General features: G+C 32.4%; 1 protein-coding gene across 1 annotated transcript in view; it reads left to right on the forward strand.

Annotated features, from left to right (window-relative positions):
* Nucleotides 1-12571, forward strand: part of LOC144851713 (adenomatous polyposis coli protein-like) — a 60201-nt gene that overhangs the window by 38341 nt on the left and 9289 nt on the right. Inside the window, exons 5-11 of the mRNA XM_078709308.1 lie at nt 4654-4759; nt 5967-6176; nt 6421-6924; nt 7343-7460; nt 10259-10498; nt 10917-11018; nt 11311-12542. Coding sequence (XP_078565434.1) covers nt 4654-4759; nt 5967-6176; nt 6421-6924; nt 7343-7460; nt 10259-10498; nt 10917-11018; nt 11311-12542 — 2512 coding nt within the window. The remainder of the gene's footprint in view (nt 1-4653; nt 4760-5966; nt 6177-6420; nt 6925-7342; nt 7461-10258; nt 10499-10916; nt 11019-11310; nt 12543-12571) is intronic.

Genomic DNA, 12571 nt, shown 5'->3' on the forward strand with positions numbered 1-12571 from the left:
TGCCTTGATTCTTATGAAAATCAATATTAACCTTCTAATATGTAAATATTAATTCCTCCAAATAAGTACTCATCCGACCATCCACCCATCTGATGATAATTTCCTCTTGCTAGCTGTCTCCTCCTCCGCACACTTAGTCATCTTGTGAATATTCCAAGAAAAATAATCAATAAAACGAATGACATGCTAATGAATATTAAAACATTCCAATGAATATGCTAATCAGACATTGCAATGAAAAAGCTATGATGTAATTGCTAAAATTAAAATCCATGGAATCCTAATAAAACAGGATATATGGCTGATATAAAACAATATTTATGGCATTCTGTATGTAATGATGGATTGCCTCTAGTCTATTGCTCTTGGATCTGTAAGAATGTGTCCCCACTGGGTCGTTTATTGATTACGCCAAGCAGAGGAATCCACTGTACGCTGCTTTTGAGTAGGGGAGTGATTGCTTACTGAACGAGTCATACTCGTTGTGAATATCTTATTAACATATATTTGCATTGTTGTGGCTAGCGTAGCATACATTGCAGGTAGATTTCTTGATGGTGAGTTGTATCTATTAATCTCTCATATTATTATTGTTTATGGTTTATATTATTAAGGTTTATCTGCCATTTTAGTATTCATACATGTTATCTAATAGGTAATCTGTATTGTATGGATTATAATCAGGTGTGGTGTAGTGTAGTATAGTAATCTGACGGAGGTTCATTCATTCATTTATTTATTACTACTAGTACTCTACTCGTATGTCCTTGCTCAGTGTAATGTATATGTACATGCTATTGTTAGTAATAATTTATTCGGTTATCTTTATTAATATCTTAATAAGAGTTGTAATCAGACAGCAAGGAAGAGCATCATTCATTATTATCTCTATTGTCTGTCCTTATTTAGTGTTTTATGTATGTTTAGTTTATTTTGACAATCTATATTACATACGTTTATGTATTTTAAATATTTTACATTAAAAGATTATTGCAGAAAAAATTTGTTAATTATAAGAACTTGTTTTACGGTTTGTGTTTAATATAAAAATAATTGGTGTCAAGAAACAGCCCCCCCCCCCCCCCCCTCCCTTCATGCATTCTGGCTATGGGCCTGATAACAGTATCACTCCTTTTTTTTATTAGGTTTTACCTATTAGTATTACTTAACCTAATACAAAAACAAACACCTAGATACAGTACTACAAATTTATACATACCTTTAAAAAGTGTTACATTATATAATTTATTATATATTATATTTCATTACCATAATTCTGGTGACAGGTGTTCCATGCTTGCTTTATTTATTATCCCGACGCTTCTGTTTATCCATCAGGCATAAATTTGTTTTGACACTTTCTTTCCGAATGATTTATCGGGAAGGATTGATAAATTTGTAAGCAGATTCCATTAAACAACATGCCACTATGTAGCTGTAGTAGTGGATGTAAGGTAGTGATTTTGTAGACATGAATACAAATTACTTTGACAAACCAGAATATACATGTTCATAGTTTTCTCATCTTTCTACTGTACCTATCTATTCATTGATTTGTACTTCCGCTCATTCATTCATTTATTCATCTTTACTTCCATTCAATCATTCATCAATAATGTATTCCTTCATTCATTCATCCATCCATCCATCCATCCATTATTCAGCAGTCAACAGAGTGATGATATAAAAAGGTAGAAAATTACAATTTGTTTAAAGGCAATTTTCATTTACTACAGTATATTATTAAATTGGGTGTGGTAAAAAAAAATCAGTTTTGTTGTAGATAAATTTTTCTTGTTTTACATTTATTATATTCAACAAATAAGCATAAAAACTAATTATTTTTATTTATAGAATCTGACATTTCATGATAGGTTGCTTCACTAATGGTTTCTATAAATACATGAGAATGTGATGCATTTTATTATTATTTTCTAAGATTATATTTGAAAGCATTCCATTTGTCCGGCATCAAGACCCAGACAGTTTGAAAAGTTCAGGCGAGGCAACGATATCGCTTTCGTACAATTAAAACGAAACACTCGGTCAATACATTCTGTCTGTCTTTTGCAGATGAGATGCATATGGATCGGCAAGATTGAAATCAATGAGAAGAATCCATGATAATATGGGTTTGGGGCGTTGTTATGAGCGAGAATATACATTCTGTTATTAGTGAACAGTTAATGATAATGTCAATGTTCTATTGTAATATGAGACGCTTTTAATTTCAAACACATTATTGCTAAATGTTGATACCGTAAAAGTGCATGTTATAAGATTAAAGTTAACTAATGAAATCTATGAATAACGAAATGCTGTACTTCAATATTATCTGTAACATTCTTCATAACCTGCCAGATGTTCATAATAAAGATGACCATCATTATTTGTACATAATTTTATGATAATTTCATTCATTTCATTTTACTTTTATTTCGGAAACAGTAGTTTTTCGTAGTTACAAAATCAATTGTATCACATAAGAAAAAACAAATAATATTAGTTGATTCTTATATAGCGCAGCTCTCAATGTCTTGCACAATATTACCCCGGTCATTTTGGATCAAACGCGTATGGAAACATACTCCCATAATAATGCAGCTAGAAATCAGCACAAAGTTGTGTCTTAATCTAACCGGTACCCATTTTGTACACCCACACCTGGGTGGAGAGAGGCAAATGTAAGTAGGTGCCTTGCCTAAGGATACTGTACAAGCAATGCGGCAAGAGTTGGATTAGAACCAACGTCCAACACACTGTGCCACACACCATCACAATCTTTGCTATCATCATCTCTAAATTTCTTTTAAATGTCAAGCTAATAATTTATCCAACTTGTTATTTCATGCATATTCTTCACCAATTAGTACTTTACTATTTCCCCACTGCTCCTCATTAATTAAGGTATACATTTCAGCACTGCAATTAATTGTATAACATTCCTCTAAAGTCTGAAGAAGCTTCTACATAGTTTATAAAGCAATGAATCTAAATCTATAGCCAACATAAGTAAATTGGCTGTGTGTTACTGTTAGTTTCAACAAAGATTTGATAAATGTTTTCCTTTATAAATGAGTATACGGTAGTTTCTGTTGCATTTTTTCATCACCTTTTATCTAAACAGCCAAAGTATTTTCATAGTGAGAAAATGCTATTTTTTTTGCATGCATCTGTTTCCTAAGTTACAATAACATTCTTAGTCCATAATATCAATGAAAATTAAACAAGATTAATTGAGGTTCTTTAAGTTCCATGAAGTGTGCTAACAAAGGTGACATAATAATAATATACAAATATTAAAGATAAAATATGAAATAATAATTGAATATTAATTTAATAATATATTAATCATATAATATACAAATAATGAATGTTTATAAGTGATTCACAGTAATTATAGTCGTAAAATAAAGAAAAAAAGTACTATTTATTGACCGTTCAATAATAGTGCGTACTATTGCACGCCCTGTGACCCACAGTTGTCCAATCAAATGACAGGACATTATTTAGGTGTTATATAATACCACTTTAACCATTCACTTTCATTTCAGGATATTAAAAAAGAATTTTCTAGGAAATACAAATTTTAGATATAATTAATTATGGAATCAGGAGTTGGTGCAAATAATTGAGATATCATCTATAAAAATAAATTATTGTTTTACACCTGATATTAAAAAATAATTGAAAAAGCACACTAAAAATGATAACGGTGTAAATTACAAAATTTTGCTGCAAATAATTGAGATATGATCTATAAAAATAAATTACTGTTTTACACCTGATATTAAAAATTAATTGAAAAAAAGCACACTAAAATGATGTAATGGTGTAAATTACACAATTTTATTGGTAATAAATCATGATTATATAGATATTATCCTATAATTCTTGATCATATATCTGTCATTTAAACTAAAAATTCCACACTTACACAACTTTCCATGTCAAACGCTCTACTTAGTCCCACTTAAATACACATCAGCGTTTTATTGATCGATGTTAACAAGTCATTTTCAAGAATATTATAATGACATTAAAAGTAGAGTGAAAAATATAACCTTAAAAATGTTTTGGTGAGAGGCCATGCATTATTTTCTCCCTTTTTTGGTGGTGGGGAGGGGGAACTATTTCACTTTTGTAAATATTTTGTGTGACATGCTAGACTCATGAATGTTAGGCTGTATGAAACCAACCTCTAGTGTTACTCTGAAGCCAAATTCTGAGTTTCTCATTTTTTTTATAGGCCTAGCCTTCGGTAACTTTACTTTAGAAAGGTAGGCGTGTTATAAAACAAATAAGAAATAGTATGGATTTAGTTTTGAATATATGTATATTTGTGTCCATCATTGCAGAGGTTCAGTATATTTTCATTTCAAGTATTTTTGACAAAGGAATCACCAATTGCAAAATAAATTATAATTTAAGTATTAAAAAATATATGAATAATTAAATTATTCTGATAAATATCAAACATATTAACAACTATTTTTATTGAGTGTTGCAAGCAGATCCAAGGTCATTGAATTTATGAATTATTCTTACAAATATTGAAAATTATGTATGTTTATTGTAGTTATGTTGAGTGGATTCATTTTTATCCTGAAGTGGATTTACATTGTTCACTTTGATTTATTTTGTTTTTTGTAGGATCTTTATTGTCAACGAACTTGAGAATGAAGAGACTATGAAATCATGCTTCCTCACTCAATTACAAGGTTTAACTCAGAAACTTGAGGCGCTTCCAAAAGAGAGCGTAAGTATCTAATTCTTTTTTTAAAAGATATTTCAAATTAAGTGTAGTCATTTTTGGCTTTTCATTGTCATCATCTGACATGCTACTACTCACTGTACTGTAGGTTTCGGTGACTTGTTCTCTCCAATGCAATGGTTTTCAAGATGATTTTAATTCATTTTGTATGTATTTTATGCTAAAATACACAGTATGTGGAATTTAATTGATGAGGTACATTTATCATGTATTCATTCATGTTTATTATCGTGAAGAAGAGAATATATTCTGTCTCAAATATAGCTCTATGTTGTACATTTTATGATTATATTTTGGCAGAATTTTAATATCTGGTGTAACATTAAAATGGCCTATTTAACAAAAACAAATTTATAAATGATTTTTTCAGGGGTCAAATATATCTTTAAACATAAAATAATACTTAGATATTTATTGTAAAAAATAAATTCTCTGCCCCTTCTATCAACGCTGTAACAACTATCATAATATAATATGTGCATATTATCTCATTAACTTAATGGCCCGTCGTTCGTCAGGTGCTTACCATCTTTTATATATCGATATTATACTTTTTTTCTCAATGGCATACAAATGTGTTATTGATCGTTTTATGCGCTTGATATGAAATATAAGTTCATTTTTTTAACATTACAAGATCTGATGATACACTTTACTATGGCAGAATAGTTTTTGTGTGTGATAAGCTTGGCTATATCCCTTCTAGTTGATAACATTACGAGATGCTTATTCTTTGTTTATTCGAAAAAGGGATTTTCTCACTTTTCTTACTATTATAACTGTACAAAATAGGTTTTTGTGTGTGTGCATTTTTTAGCTACATCTCTTCTTGCTGTTAGTTTGCTACTTTAGTTTTGTGTACTTTTCATATCTAGTTTCAGATAGACTTTGATATCGAAAACAAAGCTGTAATTGTTTGCGTACCTTATGAACAATCACGAATGTTAATCAAATTGTATTGTTATATGTTCTGAACTTTACCTCAAGAATTCTATGCACAAAGCCATCATTATGATTCCGCTCAGGATTATTTACGTTGCTGTGGCTGACTTCTGACTTTAATGGAATACAAATACTATTTCTAGAAACATTATCGAATGTAATGTTAATGGTGTAATGTTTTTTAAACGCCCTGACCTTGAGAGATTTATAAGATTTGACCTTGAATTTAAAAAAAAACCTTTCATTTTAGTTTTCAATGCAGAATAACATGGCGAGAAGACAGCTTGAATACGACGTAGGCCGCGTAAAAGATACCATGCAACATAGGCTAGGCACGTATAAGGAGATAGCCGCGAGATATGAGGCGAGAATAAAAAGACTAAGGAAGATCGACAAAGAGATCGTTCAGCTTCAAACTCGGCAGGACCAACTTGAGAGAATCTTGCAGGTTGGTATTCATGTAGGGATGTAAAAAAAGATTTTATGAATAAAATATGTTAACTACATTGGAAGATTCTATTTAGATTTAACAAGATTTTTTATTAAGATGGTTTTGTTCGTTTATTTATTCGACCAGCATATCAATAAAATAACATATTTGTGTTGTAATATTCAGGTGTCAGTTATATTTAAACATTAGTAATATGTACTATATCTTAAAAGAAAATCGTAATTTAAAAGTTTGACCTGACCTCTTTTTTCAGGATGATCTTCAAGAGTCGAAACGTGACTCCGGAAGCTGTGATCATTACGATACAAATGCAAACACGGAGAGTCGGCAAAACGAGGGCACAAGTGCAAATGACGGCAATAACAATGATGATTCAAATACCGGTGGGGATAATAACGGATTCAATACCTCTCGTTATCCGTGCGACAGTGGCATTTTACCCGACGTCGACAACACAGAAGACACATCAACAAAATCGCGTATGGTCACTACCTCAACACAAACAATGGATGATTTTATGGATCCATATATGCACCTGACGGGAGATAATGCGTACCCACGTCAGGGCCAGCATAACATGGGAGTGCCATTAAATCCAGAGATGTATCACGGGACTTGGTCCTTTTTACCTGCTGCGAATAGCCAACAATCACGGCATTCAGCAAAATTGAATGCTGATATGGATACATCAAGTGTCATGAGTTTTAACAGCTCTGCCGGCTCAGGTTCAACGCCTAACCATATGATGGGCAGTAAGGTATGTAGAACATGTTCATGTGTATTTGCAGTTATGCCAGCCTAAATTTATTCTGCCCAGTCTAAAATATATAAAGGTCTTTAACATACTGTTAACTTTTCAGTTAGCTGCCCAGTTTAATAAGAAGCATGCTGTATTCAGTAAGATGCTATCCTGATCCTACTACATTAAAATATTTTATTAAATATTGTTATATGTTTACTTTAAAGTTCTGGGGAGAAAAAGGTTGTTAATTTATTCTTGTTTATATAAAAAAAGATGTAACATCAATTGGGGCTACTTTTTCTCATTGTCACAGGTTTCCTCATCTTATCATTTCTAAATGAATTTAATTAATTTTTAGTACATCACTGGGCAGTTTAAAATTTATTCTTTGGAATTTATAGTTTATTAATGCACTGATAATTTTAAATATTAGGTGGAGATGGTTTACTCTTTGCTTTCAATGCTTGGAACGCATGATAAAGATGATGTTTCACGTACATTGCTTGCAATGTCAAGTTCTCAAGACAGTTGCATAGCTTTAAGACAGTCAGGTAAGACTTTACAGTAAATGACAAATACAGATAGATAAAATATAAAAATTTCTCAGAACCAGAGGCATAGTAATCATACATGTTTTATAAATACATCATGCTTAATAGTGAAGAATGATCACCGGGATGAATAATGCATTTTCTGTAGCCTATATTTATAGTTATTTTAAATTGTCAAACTACTATTATTAAATACTACTCTGAGAAGTTGTCTTTCATTGGAGGTGTACATGCCATTATGCAGTTTAAATTTGATTTGACTTTTATAAATCCATTCTCTGATTTCAAACCCTTGTTTCTTGAGTTCTACTACTTTTTCAATATGTTCCAATAGTTCATAGTTCTATTTCAATAATATTATGTCAAGCTTGTACTTATGGAAAAGCTCAGCCTACACCATCAAACTTTTTGTGACAAAAATATGAGATGTGCCCATATATTGACAATATTTGGGCATAACACTACCATATTTGGGCACATCACACTTCTTTTGTCAAACTAGTTTGATAGTGTAGACAGAGCATAATACACAAAGCTTCTAAGTTCACATAATATTACCCGATCATTGGATCAAACATGTATGTACAGCTCCCAAATTATGCAGTAGTAATCACTGCAACGGTGTTCGACCCTTCTTATTTACTCCTGGGTGAAGAGAGGCAAACATAAGTAAAGTGTCGTGCCTAAGGACACAAGTAATGCGACAAGCGTTGGTTTCAAACTTTCAAGTCCTAACACTCTGCGCCACATGCCCTTACGTTATTTTACCACATCTCCATAACTCCATAAAATAACCTCACAAATAATTTGCCTTTCCAGTCAAACCTGTCATGATATGTGTATTTTGTTCCAACGTCTTTTCTGATTTAATCATACCTTGTCAAGGTTGTCATTCATTCATTCATTAAATAGCCTTTTACGTCAAACCCACAAGCAAAATTCAGTTTAACTTATTTTGTTGTATTAAAATACTATTGTAAGAGCCAATTTAATGTGACTGTTGCATGACATTATCCTTGAAGCATAAGACTAAGAGATAATATATTTAATTTATTAAAAGGTTTCATGATTTTATCTCCATTTTTACATCAAACCTGTAAATTCATTTTTTTATTTGGAAAAGTAAATAGTAAAGAGGAAGTATGACATTTCAAGTGTAGTAATTGTCAGATTTTGCAATAGATTAAAAGTACATTTCTCTTTTCACAATTATGATAAGGATCAAAGGTATTACAAATATATGTTAATGAATGAATGTATGTATTAAACATTCTAGCATTGATAGATTAGGAGTTAATTACATTAAATATAAATAATATGTATTTCACAGATTAGGAGTACAGTAATTACGTTAAAATAGGCTATAATTCGTTTCAAATAAAACAATATTTACTGTTGGAAAAATGTTCAGCATTAGCTTATATTACATAGCCTATGTAAATACGTGAACGTGATTGGTTAAAACTGCGTCACATGACTACCGCTGCGAGGATCGTAAATCGTATATATATCCTCGAGAACGATGATATTGACCGATTAATTTTCGCGTAATTATCGTGTCCCCTGTCATTAAACATATACATTCTCGAGTTCGATGATATTGACTGTGTAATTTTCGTGTGGCAACACTCGCGTTTGCCGATAAATAAACAAAAGTCATCTACTGGATCTTGAACCTGGGTGGAATTGTCACTCCATTGCAAGACAACGCTTCTACCGCAGCGCCACGGAGCTTGCTTGAAGAAATTAATCATCTAAACTATTTAAACTATGCATACATAGCGCCCTCATTTGTTATTAGTCCTCCCTAAATGTGATGAAACACCGTTTGTGATTGGTCAATACTCACGGTAGTCACTTAGTAACTAGTACGCACTGAACATCCGGTGTTTCGGCTCCTCGAAGAGAAGAAGACGAATTGTTTATTCGGCCTACCTGATTATAATATTATTAATAATAGGCTTATTGATGGAAATTCTTCTGTTAATTTAAACGACCTAGGCCTAAGTGAATATTTTATTGCCAAGGAATCATTAATTAGTAATTATCTGTATATTATTCTTCGCAAGGTAAGGTGTCTAGGCAGGCTTGTTTACATACAATACAAATACTATAGGAGGCCTAGGCCTAGCCTAGCTTCACCCAACCCAGCAGACTTGTTCTTGGCTATATAATATAACAGATATCGCCTTTTATATCGGTTAAATATAAGATTTGACATCCCCTCGGGAATGATATTATGTTCTCGGGGAATATATATTTCCTCGAACATAATATCATTTCCTCGGGGATGTCAAATCTTATATTTAACCTCTAAGCAGTCAATATCTGTATAATAATATCAGCTGGAGAAAGTAGTGCTAAGCAGAAAAAAAAAGAGATTTTTAATATATTATGAAAAAAAATAAAACATGAAAAAGTATAGTATGTCATATTAAATATTAGGTGACAAATTATCTTCAAATTTATAGCTATAATAATATATTTCATTATTGTAACAGTGACACACACCTGCTTAGCAGTGAATTCAACAAACTGAATTAAGAAATATATTTTTATTTGGTTTTCAAACAATATTACATATATACATTTTTCTTTGCTTGTTTGTTCGTTATTTATTTGGTGTTAAAACTTTTGTTTGATATTTTTATGTGTGTTTATTTTAATTGCTATGATATATTTGTTCACTCCTTAAGCCAGCAGTGGCTGGTCTTGTAAACAAGAGTGTGATTAAATAAATAAATAAAATAAAAAATCTGTTGATGGATGTATTATGTCTTTGTTTTATTCTATCATAGGATGTTTGCCTTTGTTAATCAACCTTTTACATGGTCCAGAAGATTCGCTAATGGGGGATCCACGAGCGAGCAAAGAGGCACGTTCTCGTGCTGGTGCTGCTTTACACAATGTAGTGCATTCGCATCCTGATGAGAAAAAGAAAAAAGAGGAGGCAAAGGTGCTGAGGCTTTTGGAGCAGATTAGATCATATTGTGATTATCTGAGAGACTCAAACGAAAGACCAAGTAGCAGTACTGATGGTAAGGTTCTAAATACTACATCCGTCCCTTTATTTTTCTAAAGAATTGAGATCTAGGTCAAAAGGGTCACCCAGGACCAACTCAAAATGCTATGCATTACAGTCCTTGTGTCTTGGAGAATTTGGGTAACAGCAAAATTGTCATTACCAGGTTTTTGCATTTAGCAAGTTTTTTAAAGTCTATATAATATACATTCAAATGCTTGCTCTTTCTACACTATCAAACTTTATGCCCATGTATGGACATGATGATGTCATATCGCTACCATATTTGGGCATATCACTACCATATTTGGGTACATCACACTTTTTTGTCAAACTAGTTTGATAGTGTATACACAGCTTAAGATATGCTTTAATATGATTTTTTACAAGTGTGTTGCCAGCTTGTTAATAATAAATGATCTTGTTCATTACAGACCCAACATCACCAGTATTTGATCACAATCCAGCGCCTGCTGTTGCCACACTCATGAAGTTGTCGTTTGATGAGGAACACCGTAGTGCAATATGTCAATTAGGTAATATTTTTAAATTTAATTTAAATTGATTTTTGTATATCACTACTAAAGCCATCAATTCTGATTTTTTAACACCAGTTATTAAAAATACTCTGTTTTGTCCATTTGCAATTTCTAGTTTACAAAAGATGATATAGTCTGATCTTTGATTATTTCTTTGAGACTTTGCACCAAGTGATCTTAAATATGACCATTGATTCAAATTACAGTATAATGATGTGTAGTTTTATAATGTGTGATATTAAATTACCATAGTTATTACCAATATTCTTCTATTTTCTTTAATTTTCAGGAGGATTATTATCAATAGCAGAGCTTTTACAATTAGATTATGACCTAAATTCCCAATCACCTGATCAGTATTGTTTACTCCTGCGACGCTATGCGGGTATGACCCTAACGAATCTCACGTTTGGAGATGGTGCGAATAAAGCTACATTATGTTCGATGAAAGGTTGTATGAGAGCGCTTGTTGCTCAATTAACTGCAGACAATGAGGATCTCACACAAGTTGCAGCCAGTGTACTGCGAAACCTTTCTTGGCGGGCAGATATTGCTAGTAAACGTGTCCTGCGAGAAGTTGGTTCTGTTGTGGCTTTGATGAATGCTGCTCTGGTTGTAAAGAAAGAGCCAACTCTGAAAAGTGTACTAAGTGCTTTGTGGAACCTATCTGCACATTGTACAGAAAACAAAGCAGATATTTGTGCAGTAGAGGGTGCACTCAAATTTCTTGTCAGTACACTGACTTATAAAAGCCCATCACGGACGTGGGCAGTTGTCGAAAACGGTGGTGGTATTCTCAGAAATGTATCGAGTCACATTGCAACTAGCGACGTATATCGTAACATTTTGCGCATACATAATTGTTTACAAATCTTACTGAAACAACTGAAGTCTTCAAGTTTAACTATTGTCAGCAATGCTTGTGGAACATTGTGGAATTTGTCAGCTCGTTGCAAAGACGATCAGGATTTACTTTGGAAGTTAGGAGCTGTAAACATGTTAAAAAATCTTGTACATTCCAAGCATAAAATGATTGCAATGGGTAGCTCTGCCGCGCTCAAGAATCTAATGGCTGCTAAACCAGATATGTCAAGTCATGATGGCTCTAAAGACTCTACACCAACTCTACACATCAGGAAACAAAAAGCTTTAGTGGAAGAGATTGACAAAAACCTGAGAGATGCTTTCAGTAGTATGAATAAACCACATGATAAATCTGACAATGGTGGAAAGAGTAGCAGAGGAAGGCTCGTCTACCCTAGGAATCAATCTCATGGTGTACATCATACAGATTGTGTCACAAAAGGACCAGTCTGGTTTCCAAGAGATCCAAATAAATTGGAAACAAAGAGAAATCACTCACCATTGGAATCAGGATCATCAGATAGTGATAATCACCATGTTCAACAATCGCCTGGTTCTTCAAAGCATGACAGAAGTGAATATGAAACAGATGATAGTGGGAAGGATTCTTCTAAAGGCAGAAGAGACCGGAAACAGGAAGGATCTAAATTAGAAAGAGTAAGTAATAATATTTCATATATTTGTGA

Source organism: Antedon bifida, chromosome 1 (assembly GCF_963402885.1).
Source record: "Antedon bifida chromosome 1, ecAntBifi1.1, whole genome shotgun sequence".
Taxonomy (NCBI): domain Eukaryota; kingdom Metazoa; phylum Echinodermata; class Crinoidea; order Comatulida; family Antedonidae; genus Antedon; species Antedon bifida.